This window comes from Phyllostomus hastatus, unplaced genomic scaffold, assembly GCF_019186645.2.
Source record: "Phyllostomus hastatus isolate PE091 unplaced genomic scaffold, TTU_PhHast_1.1 phas_contig_152, whole genome shotgun sequence".
NCBI classification, from domain to species: domain Eukaryota; kingdom Metazoa; phylum Chordata; class Mammalia; order Chiroptera; family Phyllostomidae; genus Phyllostomus; species Phyllostomus hastatus.
Genome location: NW_025333622.1, coordinates 9,585,489 through 9,605,097, shown reverse-complemented (window position 1 = coordinate 9,605,097; position 19,609 = coordinate 9,585,489). Strand labels below are relative to the sequence as shown.

The window sequence follows — 19,609 nt, the reverse complement described above, 5'->3', positions numbered from 1 at the left end:
AACTCTGCATATGATGGATTGGCTGTCTCCATTTCACTTAGTTCTTTTACTGGAGTTTTGTTCATTCATCTGAGGAATATTTCTTTGTCTCCTCAATTTGTCAGCCTCCCTGTGTTTGTTTCTGTGTATTAGGTAGAGCTGCCTTGACTCCCTATCTTGGTGCACCTATTACATCGTACAGGGCAGAGCCTTAGGTAATTGTCAGGCCAGGGATAGCCTGCTTCACCACTTTGTGGCTTTGTATTTGGAGGAGTGGTCAGAGAGGGGGCAATACTGCTACCTGACTACTGGAGGCTTGTTTGGCACTACTCCTGCTTCTAGTCACTTATGCTACTAGTGCCCCTCTAGTTGTTGCCCTGGTGGTCCATCCCAGAGTACGTGGGTTTGTGTACATTCTAGGACCTTCTGGGCCCTCTAAACAGACTCTCCTGAGAGACCAGCAGTTTCCTCCACCACCCCAACCCCCACTGATTTTTATAGCCAGGTGTTACAAGGCTTTATTTTCCCAGTGCTGGAACACTGGGCTTCATGGTCTGGCTTGGGCCTCACTCTCCAGGTATCCCTAATAGGGGACTGGCTGTTCCACTGGCTACTGCCACAACCACCTGGTCACTGCTCCCTCACTGACAAGACACGCCATGTCCTCTCCACCCCAGCTCCTTGTCTCCACCCCTCCTACCAGTCTGGATGAATGTTTCTTTTTAAATCCTTGGTTGTTGGACTTCTGTGCAGTTTGATTTTCTGGCAGTTATGGGTGTTTTTTGTTTTGAGGTTAGTTGTAATCCTTGTTATGGTTGTGCAAGGAGGTAAAGCATGTCTGCCTATGCCTCCTTCTTGACTGGAAGTCCTGATATTTTAATAAGTATTGCATTGAATATGTACAGTGTTTTAGGTAGTGAAGACATTGTTTTCCTTATTTCTTCCCCTGAATGTTTATTATTGCTGTATAGAAATGTAACATATTTCTATATATTAATTTTGCATCCAGCAACTATACTGAAATCATTTCTTATTTCCAACAGTTTTTTTTTATGGAGTCTATAGGGTTTTCTATATATAGTATCATGTCATCTTCAAAAAGTGAGTTTTATATCTTCCTTACTAATTTAGATTCCTTTTATATCTTTGTCTTGTATGATTTCTGTGGCTAGAACTTCCATTATATTTATTCAATAGAAGTGATAGTGGCTGTCCATGTAGTAGTTTTTTGTGTGACCTGTAGAAGAGGAAAGATAATTTTCTTTCTACCCTTCTAAATTAGTGGCTTAGACACCCTGTAATAAAAGGCAGATTGACAACAGAAAAATAAATAGAAGTGTATTAACATGTATAATTCATGTATACATGATAGATACCCAGGAAAAAATGAGTAATTCCTCCATGTGGCCCAAGTCACTGGTTTAAATGAGATCTGAGGCTAAAAACAACAGAACGAAAGGTGTGTGTGTTAAGGAGGGGAGAGATTACTAGAAAAATCATGGTAAAATTTGTTATGCAGATTTAAGTTGGTGCCTTCCCCACTGATAGAGTGTCTTGTGATTTAGTCAGGCTACTCCTCCTGGTAAAGAGAGGGAAATACTCTTATAGATGGAGGTTTCCTTTATAAAAGCAAATGTCCCTCACAAAAAGATAACTTTCCATTCTTATATTCAGAACTTCCCTTGCATTCACTTTTTCTTAATATAATCAGCTAAAATAATCCTAAACCAAAGAGGTATATTTTGTGGTGGCATATTCTGCTTTCTGTCAGAACAAAATTGCCAATTTGAACTTCAAATAAATTGGGCAAATTCATCATTGTTTTTGAAGGTTATACCAGGTTCTACAACCTTGGAGAGAGATATTGGGTTGAATGGAATCAACCTAATATTGATTATTTAGAACTGAAAGCAATTGATAAACTGCAGATAGAATTAGAACTTTTGAAATAAATTTCTGTGCTTAAGATGGAGTCACTCCTGCCCAGGGTATAATGTCAGCAACCAAACTTACATAACTTTCGTGTCCTTGTAATTGCTCCACTTGACCAGAAACCCACTATATTTAGTTAGTCTATTGCCAAATGCCAAGCCTACTCCAGGCATTCTCGCCCCAAATAAATCTCATCATATTGCCCCAGCCAATCAGATATTTTTTATTTGTTTCTCCATTGTTTTTCATTCTTTATCCTGTGAAATCTTCTTGCCTTCTGCCCCATTTTTGCAGTTCTATAGAAAGAGGATGATGTCCACTTCATAAAGTGTTAAATAAAATGTGTTCATATAACCTGAATTGTCTTCTTTAATCTTTTTTTTTCAAAAACTTCTCTGCCCTTACCTTTTCTGCTTAAAAATAGGACATAAATTTCTCCCCTTTCCTGTAGCAGAATGAGGAGAGCTATTCTCATTAACTGAAGCATAGTAAAAAATTTAAGAGTTGAGCAAAAATGGTTTTGAGTTGAGCAGCACTGAACCAGAAGTGGCTAAGAGTATTCCACCAACCGTAGCTAGGGACAAGACTTTTATAAAGAAGAGAGGGAAACAAGGAAATTATTTGATTGGCTATAGCTTAAGTGGTTGCATTATTCAGGAAAGCCTAGCTGGTTGCTTGTGATTGGTTTTCCTTGGGTTTTCCTTTCCTAATCTTAAGGCATTTCAGGCTTGTGTGTGTGTGTGTGTGTGTGTGTGTGTGTGTGTGTGTGTGTTTACATAGACCACATTGGTCTAATGGCCTCCTTGTTTAACTAATTAATCACACTGGAGATGGAGAGCTGACATGGAGATGAGTCTGCATAAGCAAACCTTACTAAAATAACACTCATCCTCCATTAGATCTCTACATATATTTCCTAGTTGCTTTCACAAAATTTATCTGCCCTGAAAGCCCAAACCCCTTTACTTCATCTACTCACTTCTCCAGAATATATCACCATTCTTTGTTAAAATTATAGAGCCTCTGAGTCTAGTCACTCTTTTCTTCTTCTTTTTGTGAAGTCCTTAAGCACATATACTTATAATCATCAATAAGAATTGCATGCCTTTTCTCCTCCTGTTAATCTGTTTTCTATTAGTTTAAGTTGCATTCAAGCTAAGAAGAGAGAGGAAAAGTTTCTTCTCCCGTACAAGTTAAAAGGGAGAGAAGGGAGACTGTATTTTTTTGATGTTCTCTTTTCATTATCTTCCCAGATTAATTTATTTGCTTGTTTTCTGTCAACTTAGTGTCCATTTAATATATTAACCGAATTCTATCAAATAAACATTTTTGGATTGAATTTAGCCAACTAACCTGTAACGAGCATTGTCCTTAAATATTTTAGAAAGTACACCATGTTATTTTTGTAATATTGCAAATGTTGATGTTAAATATATTTTAATATCATTTAGAAGTGATAACATGAATGAGGTGATAGCCCTGAGTTACCAGGTAGGCTTTGTCTCTTTTAACAAAGAAAACACTTTTCTTAATAGAATAGTTATAGACAGAAGAGGGAGAGCAGGAAGCAGGAAGGAGGGAGGGAGAGAGGGATGGGAGAGAGAGAGAGAGAGAGAGACATTTGTCTATACAGAATATTTTTTATGCAATAATAATTTTAGTATTAATAACAATTATTTTAAGTACTTTATCAACTCTCATTGCCTGCTCATGCTACTATCACTGTGGTGGTAAGACATTTTCAAATTAGTGTTTCACAAGGGATTATTTACTTGAGCCCTGGCTAAAATACTCTAGATTTTCAGACTACTGTAAGAAATCCATGGACTTAAGCAATGCACTGTTTGAATTAGATGTCCTCTGGAATCTCCTACCAGTAAATTTCTATCAAATCATAAGAGGAGATAGAAGAGTGCTAGGTCTAAATTCAATACAATGCATCATTCTAATTGCGCTGCCTAGGGATACATACTAGCTGGCTAACTGTCAAGAGACCTCAGGAAGTTCATTTACATTGATAAATCTATTGGGGTACAAGCTCTGAAACTTTACTTTGCAGGCACAAAACCTGAATTTTTGTCAGCATGTTAAAAGTTAAATATCCTCTTGGCAAATTTGTATTAGCCAAGCTTACAGAGACTGAAATGTCATTTTATTAATTTACAATGGTTAATAAAATATTCATGCAGATGGTTATGCTTACATCAACTGGACCAGCGCATTTACTCTTTAAAGACAAGTCCACCCAGGAAGCCAATTATAATTGAAAACTGGACAATTGGATGGGGTGGGGGAGTGAAGGGAGTCTGCATTCAGAACAAGAGGAGGTAATGGAATGAGGCACCTTAGGGACAAACTTGTCTTGTACCTTGTCTGTGAAGTTCTCTTTACCCCCATAATAAAGCTGAGTACAAACTGAAGGAACATATAAGCCATGAAGCTTAGTTTGGGGAAGAGTGTGAAATTTGAGGATGAGTAGGAATTAGACAGACAAAAAGAGGATGAATGTAGGAAACATTGCAGGGATGTGGAATAGCATAGTTAATGGCCCAGAAGTAAGAGAGAGATTGCAATGGAGCAGAAACCTGCAATCATTCAGCTTGCATGAAGTGAGAGTGCAAATAAAATAATGTAAGAGATTGAGGGTAGAGTGGTAGCTGGGCAGGAGCCTGTGAAGGCACTGCTAACCACAGTAAAGGCTTTGGAATTTTATCCTCAAAATAATGGGGACTAGTGAGGAATTTTAAGTAAGGGGAGTAACCATGTGTTTTAGAAAGATCACTTTGGCTGCGTTGTGGAGAATGAATTGGAGGGATGCAAGACCAAAATAAGACAAGTCGGCAACTTGGGTTAAAATGGAGTGATTTAAAAATGGGATGATGTGAGCTAGAATTCACAAGATTGGGTGATTAATTGAATATAGGCAGAAATAAAAGTGGAACAAAGATGACATTCAGATTTCTAGGTTGGGCATGGTGGCACCAGCACTGACACAGGAACCCAGGAGCAGGTAGGGAGGTGAATGAAGGGTGGGTAGAAAAGAAGCCAGTTTAGACATTTTGAATTGAGCTTGAAGATTTTGTGGGATATCAAAGTGGATTTATTTGATAGGCTATTAAATATTTGGGTTTCATATTTCTAAATGAGAGCTAGACTGAAAATTTGGGGATTCCAGCAAATAAATAATATGTAATAATAGAAATCTTAGAGTGTCTGGTAAACCATTGAGAATGTATGGAATGCCCTGACCAGCGTAGTTGAGTTGGTTGGACGTCATCCACAAATTGAAAGGTTGGTCACCTGTTTGATTTCTGGTCAGGGCATATATGTGGTTTGTGGGTTGGGTCCCTGGTCAGGGCATGTGTGAGAGGTGGCTGATTGATGTTTCTCTCACTCGTTGATGTTTACTTCCCTCTCTTTCTTCCTCTCTTCCCCTCTCTCTAAGAATAAGTCAATAAAGTCTTAAAAAATAAAAGAGAGAATGTATCGGAGGTAGGTAACAATGGTCCTGTAGCTGAAAATCTAAGGTCAGACTACCTTGTTTAGCCAAATCATTAAAATCAATAAATAATAACATCAGCCACTCTTCTGTGCACATTTTGTCACATCCTTCCAAAGTTGAGTATTTCTAGTACTAGAAGCTTGAAGTTCAAGTTCATGACATGACTTATTTAAACAAGGGAACTTCTTGGAAGGCATATTGAGCTAACAATTACATAATAAAATACCCCACTTGTATTTGTTTAACAGCTTTATGCTAGCCTTAGAAGTCACAGAGTGACCATTCATTTGAAGCAAGTCACAGAGTCCGGCCTACTTTCAAGGGAAGGAAAATTCAATTCCACCTTTTGGTGGGAGAGTGTCAAAGAATTTGCAGATCAGATTAAAATCACCATTTATGGAAAAAGAGAGGCTACATGTTTTAGATGGTTTACCCAAGAAGTTTACTACCAATAACTGGTCTGAAACTTTTTCTTTCTCTCTTTTCTACCTTTTCTTTCTTCCTTCCTAAACTTATTTATAGATATTGGTTACATACTGTGTCACCATCAGTAAACTCTATATTCAATGCGTATATTGCTCATTGAAGAGTTAGGTGTATTTTTTTAAGCATCACAAATCATACAGTCCTGGGGGCCAGCATACAGCAATACCACTGAAGAGACTCAGGGGAGACCGTTTCCTTACCTTTTCTAGCATCTGTAGGCCACTTGTGTTCCTTGGTCCCTGGTCCCTTGTATCATTCCAACCTTTTGCTTTCATGTTACATTTCCTCTTCTGTATCAAATCTCAATCTCTTTTTTAAAAAATGTGGTAAAATAGAATAATGAAATGCACTATTTTAATCATTTTTAAGTGTGTACTTCAGTGGTTTAAGGACATTCACATTGTTGTGCAACCATCCCCACTATCCATTTTCAGAACCTTTTAAATGAAAAGGGTTTTAAAATTGTTGACCATTATTTTATATATTTCCTTTCAGTGTGGTATATGGAAGGAATCACAGTTTTGTAGTCATGGATATGTTTCACACTTCTGATCCTCACTGAACTCATCTATGATATTCAGTATAGAGCTGTAGACATCATGTATGATGTGTCTAGCTTTGGACCACACTCTTTGCTCTTAATAACTTAGATCTAGCATGTATGACCATATAGAATGTAGTTTTCTTCCTCTTCTCCTTCTTCTCTTCCTTCTCCTCCTCCTCTTCTTCTTTTCCTTCTTCTCCTTCTTCTTTGGAAACAGGCAATGTAAAGATATTTGCATGATCAAAAAATGGGTTATCCTAGATCCCCATAGCTTTTCTAGTTCCCAAAATATGTGCTTTTAGAAAACCTGCCCACAATGAGAAGTCTACCAGGTCAGAAAGTCCCAACCATGAACTTTATGTACATGACTGGGAGAACCACATCAGCACTCAAGAGTTCCACCCTATTACCATAGATGGAAATTTTTATGCCATCTCTACATGATTCCATAGTCTATTTTGTACTTCACCAACTTGTGGTTTAAATGCAATAGGCTTGGCCATGGCCTATCACATGTATATTAAGAACATTATTTTTAATGTATCTTAAAACATAGCTATTATTTTGGATTTTCCCTAAACCTGCTTCCAAAGAAATTTAGTGGAGACCTGATACTTTTTCTGAGGTCAATCAAGTCAACTAGAGCATGAAGAAAACCAGTAGGGATTTCTGCAGAATTCCTGTATCTCTCCACTCCTTTGAAATCCTCACCTTTGACTTTCACGTCATCTGCCCTCAAGGGCTGAAAGAAATACAAACTGATACAAGGTTTCAGGTAGTTAGTTCCATAATGCTGACACAATTTGTTAAAAAGGAATAATTAGTTAAGAAAAAAAATCTACTTGATGCCAAATAGTTGCTTCGTAGTCAGTCCTGTGTGTATTCCTTAGAATCTCTAAATTATTTTTGCCCTACTTACACAGACCCACCACCTGCACTTTGCTTGTTTTGTGATTTTTCATGGGTTTGCCTCAAACTGCAAATAAATATGTGGCTGCCACACAAGAAATTAACAAGAGGAAAAATGTTGTAATTCGTAGAAGGCTGGGAATAAGTTGTTTCCCATAAATAATGGGAAATTTTGAATAATCAAGCATAGATACGTATTATTGCAAAAGAAAATAGAATATCAAACTGGATAAAAAACCGTTGGATTTCCCTCAAGATTGTTGTATTTGGATCACATCTTCACAAGTAGGAAGATATTAGCTTGAGGAAATCTGTAAGGCAACTCTTATAGGAATAATTATATACTTTCTGTTTTAGTTAGCTTGAGTGCCAATAACAAAATTCCACAGACTGAGTGGCAGAAATTTATTGCTCAGAGTTCTGGAGGCTGGAGATCAGAGTGCCAGCATGGTCAGTGAAGGTTTTCTTCTGGATTGCAAACTTCTTGTATTCTCATGTGGAGGAAGGAACTAGAGAGTACTTGAGGGTCCCTTTTATGAGAATAGTAATCCCACTCACAATAGTAAAGGCTCCACCCTCATAACCTGATCACCTCCCAAATGGCTCACCTACTTAAAGTGTCACCTTTGAGAGATAGGATTTTAAAATACGAAATTTGAATGAACACAAACATTCAAGCCATAACACCCTTGTTCCTTTCTTCTTTCCTTTCTTTATTCATTCTTCAACAAATATTTATTGCTAATCATGGGTTGAGCTCTGTTTTAATCATTGGGGATATAGCTGTGAACAAGAGACAAGATTCTTGTGTACAGGCAATTTACATTCTTGTTGGGGAGACATACGTAAATCGACAAAAACAAAAGTCAGAAGTGGTAATTTTCTCTGCTATACAGAAAATAAAAATGGGTGATATGATAGATTGGAGGCCACTTTATTTATTTATTTTTCAATTACAGTTTACATTCAATATTATTTTGTATTAGTTTTAGGCATACAGCATAGTGGTTAGACAATAACATACTTTACAAAGTGTTTCCCTTGAGGTTTCCAGTACCCACCTGGCATTATACACAGTTATTACAATATTATTAACTATATTTCCCATGCTATACTTTTTATTGTTGTGACTATTTTATAGCCACAAATTTGTGCTTCTTAATCTCTTTACCTTTTTCACCCAGCCCCCAACCTTCCTCCTCTCTGGCAACCATTACTCTGATCTCTGTGTCTATGAGTCTGTTTCTATTTTGTTTGTTTATTTTGTGACTGGAGGCTTCTTTAGATGAGGTGATCCTTGAAGATTTCGCTGAGGAGGTGATTTTTAAGGTGCAGTATGAATGCCACAAAATTAACCACAAGATCTTAGGGGTAAAACATTTCCTAAATAAGAGTTGGTTGGTGCAGAGGCAGAGTAAGATTTGTGCAATTGTGGAATAAAAGTTCAGGAATGTTGGGGCATATTAAGCCGAGGCAAGAATGTTAAAACTGGAAGGCAGAGAAGTGGGCAGGGTCAGATAAACAGGATGTGTGAGGAAGGATAAGGTATATGGACTTTACTATGATTTTGACAGGGAAGCTACAAACAAGGAGGACAGTGATATTATTTGATTTGCATATTTAAAAGTTGTTTCTAGATGCTGTGTAGTGAATGGATTACCAGGAAACCAAAGTAAAAGCAGGGAGACCAACCAGGAAACTATTATAGTCGTCTGGACAGGAGGTGAGGTACTGTGGACTAGGGTGGTAATGGAAAGAAGGAGCAGATTTAGGGTAGGTTTTGAAAGTAGACCTGTCAGCGTGTTCGAAGGATTGCCTGAAGGGAGGGGGAGGGATGAGGTAGAGAGAAAAATCAAAGATAACTCTAAGAATTTTGGTTTGATTCAATTAAGTACCTAACAGTGCTAGATACTGAAATAGGAAAACTGGTGAAGAAGCAGTTTTAAAGATAAAAATAAAAGTTTTGTTTAGGCCATAAGTGTGAGATGCTCATTAGACATCCGAAAAGAAATATGAAGTAGATGGTTTGTTATGCAAATCTGGAAATCTGGGGAGAGGTTAGCATTAAAGATATACCAGTGGGAGTCTTGGGTAGACTGATAAAATTTAAAGCTAGGAGCCTGGCTTAGATCACTCGTAGGTTGTGTGTGATAGATAAAATGAGGGATCTCAGAACAGAGTTGGGGGCACTCTAATACTAAGATACATGGTAGACAAGATTGAGTACATTCAGGGTCAAAGTACATAAAAATTCAAACAACCCAAAAACGAAAATCAAACAATCTAATTAAAAAATGGGCAGAGGACCCAACAGACACTTCTCCCAAGAAGACATACAAATGGCCAACAAATATATAAAAAGATGCTCAACTTCATCAGCTATTAGGGAAATGCAAACAAAAACTGCAGTGAGGTACCACATTACACCTTTTAGAATGGCTATTATCAAGACAAGTAACACTAAGTATTAGAGAGGTTGTGGAGAAAAACAAATGCTCATTCACGGCTCTTAGAAATATAAACTGGTATAGCCACCATGGAAAACAGTATGGAGTTTTCTAAAAAAAAAAAAAAAAAGAATAGAATTATCATATGATCCAGCAGCATTTCTTCAGGGTATCTACCCGAAAAGTTTGATCATTGCAAATATACATGCACCCCTATGTTCATTGAAGCACTCATCATGGTGGCTAAGACATGGAAACAACTGAAGTGTACTTCCATCAATGATTGGATAAAGAAGACGTGGTAGATATGCACAATGGAATACCACTCAGCCATAAGAAAAGTTGCAATACTGCAATTTGTGACAAGATGGATGGACCTTGAAAATATCATATAAGTGAAACAGAAATCAGTTAGATAGATGTAACTGAAATAAGTCAGACAGGAAAGTCAATAACCATATGATTTCACTCATATGTGAGATATAAAACTGAAAGCAACAAATGAACCAACAAGAAAAACAAACAAACAAAAACTCATGCACACGGACAACAATATGGTGTTTACCAGAAGAAAAGGTTTGAGGGAGGTAAAGAATAAATCAGGGCATATATATGGGGATGGGAGATTTGACTTTGGATGGTAAAAACACAGTGCAATATACAGGTGATGTGTTATATAGGACTGCATACTTGAAACCTGTATAATTTTAGTAACCAATGTTACCCCAATAAATTTGAGAAAAAAAGAAAGCAAAGAAATTATTAAATGAGTCTGAGAAGGAATGAATTGTCATTGAATAGAAAAACTAGTAAGTAAATTGTCAAGGAAGCCAAGGGAATAAAGTAATTCAAGGAGAGAGTGGTCAAATGTTTTGAAAGTAAATGAGAGTCACAGTGAAGAACAATAAAGTTGTCACTGGATTCAGCAACATGTAGATCATTTGCACTCTTAACATAAGCAGTCTCATTGGAGTAGATGAAAAGGAGGCTTGACTGGCGTGGGTTAAGAAAATGCAAGGTAAGAGTGAAACAACTGCGGGTGTGAAAGCCGCTTTGGCAATCTAGAGAAAGAAGACAGGAGGAGAATGTAACAGGACTGCTGCTAGACTGTTCTGAGTTTCTATCTGAGGTCTGTGGCTATAATGCAAGATGAGCCCAATAGCTCCAGCTGTATATTGTATCTCTGGTGATATTCAGCTGCTCCTGTGCAGCGGAGTAGGTAGATAGTTGGGTTTGGCTTCTGCTAGATGAAAATGTGGATGAGAGAGCTGAAGAAGTTAAATATATTTGCAAGGGTTGGGGGGAATCTAAAGTTGGATCATGGACAGCTGGGTTTTGGTGGAAATAAGGACTCTAGGGAAATGGCTGATAGTAAGAAAGTAAGAGAAGCCAATGGACTGTAGGTCTTGGTGGAGTCAAAGAACTGATTGAATATTAAGATTGCTGAATGAATAGAAATTAGCCAGATAGTATAGGCAGAACTGTTACATGTGGGAAGCTGCTAGGTTAGTGAAGGGTATTTTTATATAATTATGTCTCATCCATTGCTTATATTTTCTTTTGCAGTGATCAGGTTCTCTAGTGTATTAGTCTAGTGACAGTTATCTAGTGCAGCGGAGCACACAGATTTTTGAATAACCCATCTGCTAAGCAGCAGAATTCCAATAAAAATGGTGTAAGCATGTGACATTATAAACAGCTTTAAACAAAATTAATCTTTTGTTTATTTTTATTTTATTTTTTTAAAACTCACCTAAGGACATTTTCATTTGCTTTTGTGAGAGAGAAAGGGAGAGAGGAAGGGGGAAACATCAATGAGACAGAAGCATCAATTAGTTGCCTCCATAGGCATCCAGATCAGGGACCTGTGTGGGGACCTGAGGCCAGGAGTTGTAGGCCTCCAGACTAGAGGCCACATGCGCCCCCACCTAGACTGGGGATGAATCAACAACCTTTCCCTTACAGGACAACGCGCCAACCACCAAGCCACACCAGCTGGGGCTAAACAAAATTAACGTTTTGAAAAATAAAAAAAGAGAAACAAATATCACTTTAAATGGAAAAGTGTTTCCTTTCTCTACTTATAACATTTCTGACACCAAATGTAGGGGTTTTATTCCACACCAAGCAATTCTCCAATTTTCTGGACACCAACGGGGTGCTCTGCAATTCAGTTCAATTCTGATACTAACTACCCAGAGTTAGTATAGACCCCACAGGTTAAGGGCTTAATCCCACAAGAATACCTCCCACTTCAGACACCAGTTGTCAGTCCCAGGTTGTCACCTTTTTTCATATCAACTGGCTACAATTTGGGGGTTCCCACGACACCATCCTCAGTTATTTGTTGTAACAGCTCACAGAATTCAGGAAAACACTTCACTTACTATAATCAGTTTATTATAAAGGATACAACTTGGGAACAGCTAAATGGAAGAGATGCATAGGGCCAGGTATTAGGGAAGGGGTGCGGTGCTTCCCTGTTCTTTCCAGCTACATCATTCTTCCAGCACCCTGCTGTGCTCACCAACCCAGAAGCTCTCCAAAACTCACTGTTGAGGTTTTTAAACAGAGGTTTCATTACATACACATGATTGATTGGCCATTGGTGATGAACTCTTCCAGCCCCTCTTCCCTTGTGTAAGTGGAGTGGTGTGCGTCTGAAAATTATAACCTTCTAATTATGCCTTGGTCTTTCTGGAGGCAACGCCAATTCTAAAGCTATCTAGAGAGGCAAAACCACAGGTCATCTCATTAGCATAGAAAGACACTCTTATCACTCCAGGGATTCCAATGATCTTAGAAGCTTGTGTCAGAAACCAAAATCAAAGATCAAACATTAAAACAAAAGATGCTCCTAGCACTCTAACACTCAGGAAATTATTGGGTTTGCCAAAATGTTTATTTTTCTGTAAGATGGCTCTGGTAGTGCTTAGTTATCTTTAACTTCATTTGAAACAATTTTGTTAGATTGTGACAGCTGTCCTATCAGCATGCATTTAAAAAAACCTTATCTAAAGTGAATTTTCATGTAACCATTTGAATATTGAAGATGGAAGAAAATACACATTTTTGGCATATATTATGATTTATTATTTCAAGAAAGGTAAAATCACAGCTGAAACTCAAAAAAAGATTTGTGCAATGTATGGAGACAGTGCTGGGACTGATTGAACGTGTCAAAGTGGTTTTGGAAGTTTCATCCTGGAGATTTCTTGCTGGATGATGTTCCATCGGGGTAGACCAGTTGAAGTTGACAGTGACCAAATGAAGACATTGATTGAGATCAATGTTATACCACACGGGAGACAGCTGACATACTCAAAATATCTAAATCAATAAAGTTATTGGTGAAAATGAAAAAATATGTCTTTTATTTTACAAAAACCCCTAAAATGTTTGGACCTTTTGGCCAACCTAGTATAAGGGTTTTAGAAGCTCTGTGTCTGGAACTTAGGGTGGAGACCAAATTTGTATTTCTTATGTCCCACAGTTATATCACCCAAGTCTGGGGTGTCCAACATTTTGTTGCCTCTGGGCCACACTGGAAGAAGACTTGTTTTGGGCCACATTAAATACAGAAACACTACAAAAACTGATTGGCAAAAAAAAAAAAGGTTTTAAGTAAATTTCTGGTTTTGTGTTATGCCACATTCATAGCCATCCTGGGCTGCATGCAGCCCATGGGCTATGGGTTGGACACCACTACTAGTCGATGAAGATATTTCCCATATTGCCTGAAAAGAATGCACCTCTGTCTGGAAAGATAGGAAACTGTGAACTTTGCTATGTTTGCCTGGAAGTATTTAAGTGCCCTATTATCAATATTGATTAATAATATATTAGTTGTAGGCATGACTGTTTTGCAGTACTATAGGCACACACAGTAAAAATAGGACATGTTTGGAATAGAACCAATATATTACATCATATAATATTTTATACCTTACAAAACACGATTACATTAACTCATTTGAGAATAATATTTGCTGCATCTTTTCAAAAGATCAGTAAGTCTTTTCCGATAAACACTCCATTCATTGCTCCATAGATTTCAGTCCCACACATGCCACCCAAGGTTACTTGCATTATCCTCTCCAGTTCCCTGCTTAAACAATATTAAAGGCTTTTCTCTTCTCAGGATAAAAGTCAAGTCTCTTAGACTGTGAATACTAGCAGAACGGTAGGACTCTGAAGCTGTGCTTTTTGAGTTTAAAGAATGACATCGTTTCAGTACTAAGTCCACGTCCTTGTTTTGGCAGGCCGTTTATCCGTGACCTCATCATTTTTTCTTAATCTAAAAAACAGATACATTAATGCTGATTTACTTCAATCTGTTATCAGAATAGGATTTAAGATTCCTCAGAATTGGCCAAACATGGGTTTTAGAAAGGTAAAGTACAACATGTTAGTGACATCAGTCCATTAAATAATGTTGCTATAGCCCAAAAAAGACAATCCCAAATTTCTCTTTGCTAATTACAATTCCAGTTTCTTCCTAGCCTTTCTTCTAACTTTTTACTTTCTGTTTGGCTGAAATTGAAAGCAGGAAGAGATCAGGGATAAGAAATCAGGGGTTGGAGAGGGCACCAAAGCCCAACAGACTGGTTAATCATATCTGCGTTTCTCTCCTTTGCTTTCACCAAGGGGCTAGGCGCTTCCAGCAGAAATAAGGATCCAGTCCAGTCTCAGGCCACGCTAGGGTCACACTGACAAATTTTACAGAGCGGCCTAAGGTGCTGTAGCAAGGTCCCTATCCCCGAATTCCCTCTTCTGGTCGCGGTCAGCGACACCCCCAACCGGGCCCCAGGGTTTCTTAACCACCTCCCTGGCAGGAACACAGTCAGCGCACGGGTGCGGCCTCTGACGGAGAGCAAGCGTGTGCTCAGTGGCCACCGGTTTTCCCGGTCCACCGGAAGGAGTGGTGGAGCGGTATCCAGCCCTTTGCCAGACACGCAGTCGCGCACAGTCACGCTGCTTCCGATTGGTGTCGGGCATGGGTAGGCCCTTTCCAGCCCCGCCCCCCGTAGATGGACAGGCTGGCTGGGCGGGTGGTGCCGGGCGGCCCGCCCAGCTGTCAGTTACAGGGCGGCCTGGCGGGGGGGCGGATTCTCGCCGGCTACCTAGTCGCTCGCTGGCGTGGCTCCCTTTCACCGCCTGTGGGGAAGTCCGGGCCGCTCCAGCGGTCACCGCTACAGTCTCGCCCGGACCTCCTCCTTTAGTCCTCTCCTGGCTCAGTCCCCTCCTCCTGCGCACCCTTGAGTAGTCTGTGGCCCGGCGTTGGGTCCGGAGAGTCACCGCAGCGGCGCCGGTGGTGTTTAAACCATGTTTAGGAGGATTTTGCAGAGGGTAAGAGAGTGAAACCGCCTTTCTGGCAGCACGTGAGCGGGAGAGCCCAAGCACGGGGCTGCGGCTCGGGTGTCCCGTCTTCTCCCCGGGCTCCTTCCTTCCCTAGGCCCTGCTGCCTGGGAGGCGATTAGGCCTCGGTTGTCCGCCCTGGGGTCGGGTCGGGCTGTGGGGGTGGGGAGAGCGGCTGGGGCGGCGGCGGATGACAGGCCAGAGCCCCGGGCCTGGAGCCGAGTCTTTGGTCCCACGCGCCCAGGTCAGCCGCCCCGCTCTAGCGCGGGGCTGTCAGAGCGAGAGAGGGCGGCAGGCGGGAGGGTGTGGTACCAGCATGTTCCTCCCAGATCCCAGGATAGCAGTGTAAATGGGGAGTTTGTGCCTGTGGGACCCGCCGGCCGTCTGCTGGGCTGGAGATCGCCTGGTGGGAGATCCCGGGAGGCTTGCTTAGCTTTAACCCCATTCTCTGCGCCCATGGTGTCCCCAACTTACACCTCACGCACCTGCTACACAGGCTTCCGATTCGCATCTGGACAGCACTGGCCTAGCATGAGCCCAATCGTGGTGCCGATACTTCCTGGCAAAGTCAGCTGAGAAAGAAGATATTACTCACTGTTGGAAACTTTTTTTTCCGATTAAAAATGCGTTTTCTCCTCCCAGTCAGTACCTTTTTTGAGCTGTCCAAGAATAAATCCGCAGTAAGCTTTATCCAATGGTATACATTTACTCTTCCACTTTGTGCCAGTGCTATCTGTATTTGAATCTGGAAAACTCCCTTAAGATAGAAAGATGAGAGCGTTGGAAAGCTCTAGGTGTATTGTTTAGGAATCAGTTCCTATAATAAATAAAATCTATTTTTCTATAAGAGTTACTGTACTAAATCTTTGTTGTTTTGGATGGCTTCTTTTTTCTTTTTGGAGACTAATAGGGTGCAACAAAATGTAAATGATTGTGTAGTTGGTGCCAAACCCATTAGTTGGTTATTGAGTGAGTAGGATAACTAATTAAAAAACAGAAGAAATTAATGAATTTGTGGTATTCAGCCAATGTGCCTACGACAGTTGGGTCAACCGCTACATATAAACGAAGTGTTCTTGCTTTTGTATAGCTTTTGGGAAATATTCAAGTCATGAGACTTGATCATATATCAGGTGTAGAAATAGTTAACTCCTGTATATGCCACCCTTTGTTGACATTTGATGATTGTTTGGTAGTGGTTTTGTCAGAGTTTTGTTTGAATCTTAATAAGCTAGTGATTTTGGCAGTGATCAGGGTGTGCCCTTTGGTCTTGCCTTCGGTTCCTGTGTTCAACAGTAAAGACATCTGTGCATGATATACTTGTAGTACTTAGAGATTTTTCTTTCCTTGGACCTGGAGGAATGGATTACCTCATGCCCCAGATTTTTTGTCATAGTTCCACAACCGAAAATTAGTTTGCCTGTGGTTTCTTTTAAAGTTCAGTTTTCAGAAATATGGGATGTATTCCAGTACTCTTAATGTTGGTGAGCATTATAGTTACATAAAGATAATTTTTAGTGTTGGTGTATACACATCAACTGTTACAGACATTTCAGTTGAAACTACAAAATTTGAATTTATTCTGGTTATTGCTGAGATGTGAATCATTGCATATGAATAAGTTAATTGACAGTTGAGTTCCTTGACCATGGCACTATTGATATTTGTGATTGGATAAGTCTTTGTTTTGGGGGGCTGTTCTTTGCACTGTAAGATGCTTAACAGCATCCCTGTCTTCTACCTGTCAGATGCCAGTAGCACCTGCTCCCCCAAATCCCCTTACCCTTGTGTGACAACCAAGACTTTACCAAACGTCCTCTAGGGGCTAAGTTTCCCCTGGTTGAGGACCACTGTGTTAAATGTATATTCTCTTTTATAGGCAAGTTTGAATTGTTTCCCACAGTTAACTACTTAACGTCTTTTTTTCAGTGTACTTATATTGACTGTCAGTAAATGTCAATTATATAGGGGCTGGAAAACAGTTAAATTAAGATATGGGCCCTCCGTTTAGAACTCACAACTTGTTTGTGGAAGTGGACATTTAAAAGTAATTACAGTACTATGTAATAGAAGAGTGAAGAGTGCCCTGGGAACCACTTTGTGTGAGAGGGTAGGGACAGGCATGAAAAACTTCAGGAAGGAGGGCATATGTGAAGCTCAAAAGAGGGAATGGCATGTCTAGCAGAGGGAACTGCAAGTGCCAAGATATGGAGTCATTAAATGGTGGGTAATATTAGGGGGGACATCAACAATTGAGTTTAGGAAGTGAAATGATGTCCAGGGATTGGTGGGCGATGAGGCTACAAGAGGTAGTAGCTACAGACCAGATCAGGAGAGTCCTGTAATGCCTTCCAGCGTTCATCTTTTATCTTGTAGATGGGTCAGTGTTAATGCTCAGCATTTAGTAGGGGCATTTTGATAAAAGCCTTAAAGAAATCTTGTGACTTTATTAATAGTTTTGAGCCTAGACTATATATTTAATTCCACATGTGATATTTATTAGCAAGTATAACTGGAATCTTTAAATTATGTAACTAGTAACCATTTTATTTTATCCTACCCTGATCATCTTTTCAGTGGAAGTATTAAGATATAAGATTAAAACTAAAGTTGCTGATTTAGAGATTTGTTTGAAATGGTCTCCATGCTTTGAAATTATATTGTATTCCTTTAATATTATGTTTTTAGATGACCTTTTCATTTTAACTGTTGTATTTTCTTTTAATAGTGTCCTTTAAATAGAATTTTTGAAATAAGAAACTGACAATGTGCTTAAAATCCATTATAATTCAAAGTGTTTGAACATAGCCAGGTCCCAGGGTACTTTACAGAATATTTAGTGTCTGATTCCCTTCCTCCTGCTCCTTCTCCTCTTTCTAAAGGGTATCTCTCTGAGGTTTGAAAGAGTCTGAAAAAAAAATTGAGGTGTGTTTTCTGTGTATGTATTGACTATTTTGCTAATAGTCCTTTGAAGAGAAATGTGAATTTAAAGTGCTAGATGGCCAGAAACTTGATCAGCATTTAGTAGTTTAGGCAGTTTATAAATTTTGTTGCAATTTCTTTCTTAAGTAACTTACTATGATTTAGCAGTGTATTCGATGTACTTTTACTGGTATACATCAATAATATTGCTAGAGAAAAATGGATTTAAGTATTCTAGAATTGTAGAAATAGGAGGCTTCTATGGTCAACAGGCCTATCTGATTTAAAAGATGAGGAACTAGAAGCAGAGAGATCCAGTGATTTATCTAAGGCACATAATTAGTAGATGTCAAAGCATACTACAGTCAAATTTTTCAACTCCTAACCTATTTCCCTTTTTTTGGCGTCTTGTTGCTGGGGCCGTTCTCCCCACCTCTGGACCCTTCCACACCCGCTCCTTCTGCCCCCCTTCCCATCAACTGATATGGTTAACACTGTGCTAGTCACTGTGGAAGATATAGGAAAAATATGAGATCTAACTTCTTCCACAAGGAACTTATATGATTAAGTGCCAAAGTGAATGATACAGCCAATGAAGGCTATAGTAGCACAGGGGAGGAAAGATAAAAAATGAACCTGTGTGGGTAGGAAGTCGCCTTGGAGAAAATGGGCATAGAAAAATAGGTTTTGAAGAGTATGTGTGATTGGAAGAGGAAAAGTTTCCTTCTAGGAAGGAGTTACAGTGTAAGCAAAGACTCAGATGAGAATGAGTACATTCCTGCCCACCCTTCTTCATTTGCATATTGTCTTTGAATAAACAAATATTTATAACACTATGTGTTAGATACTAGGGATACAATTAAAACCCGATCCCTACCCTTTGGGAAGCTTAAAACCAAGTGCTTTTTAGAGAGAGAGGTATGCTTAGAATACAAAGAAACTGAGAGACAAATTTACCAAAATAGTTTGCTACCCCATTTTGGAGATTTTTGTCTAGCTCAGCCCTGTCCAATACAGATGAGTCACATATGTAGTTTAAAGTTTCTAGTAGCCACATTTTTAAAAATTAGAAAGAGGTAAAATTAATTTAAAAAACATTTTCTTTGACCTAATATATCTAAAATATTTTCACATGTAATCAATATAAAAATTATTAATGAGACACCTTACATTCTTTTTTGTACTAAATTGTTGGAATCTGGTATATTTTTTGCACTAACAGCACATATCAGTTTGGACTAATCATATTTCAGCTGTTCAACAGCCTCATGTAGCTGGTAGCTACTGTATTGGATTGTACAGGTTTAGCTGAATACATATATAATTTTTAACTTTTTATTTAGAATGAATTTCAAACTTACAAAAAGTTTCAAGAATAAAACATTGGGCTAGCCAAAAAGTCAGGGTTTTTTTTTGTTTTTTTTTGGGGGAGGGGGGTAAAATAAAAGACACATTTTTCATTTTCACCAGTAACTTTATTGATTTGGATATTTTGAGTATGATGGCTATCTCTTGCATGGTATAACATTA

At 39.0% G+C, this 19,609-nt stretch overlaps 1 protein-coding gene across 2 annotated transcripts in view; it reads left to right on the top strand.

The window, feature by feature from the left end:
- The first annotated feature begins 14,852 nt into the window (after positions 1-14,852).
- The window catches only part of EEA1 (early endosome antigen 1), a 144,578-nt gene continuing 139,821 nt past the window's right edge, over positions 14,853-19,609 (top strand). The window contains exon 1 of one of the 2 annotated variants that reach the window (XM_045830505.1): positions 14,853-15,148. In XM_045830505.1, coding sequence (XP_045686461.1) covers positions 15,125-15,148 — 24 coding nt within the window. In that variant the 5' untranslated portion in view covers positions 14,853-15,124. The remainder of the gene's footprint in view (positions 15,149-19,609) is intronic. The other variant, XM_045830506.1, reaches the window with a different exon arrangement.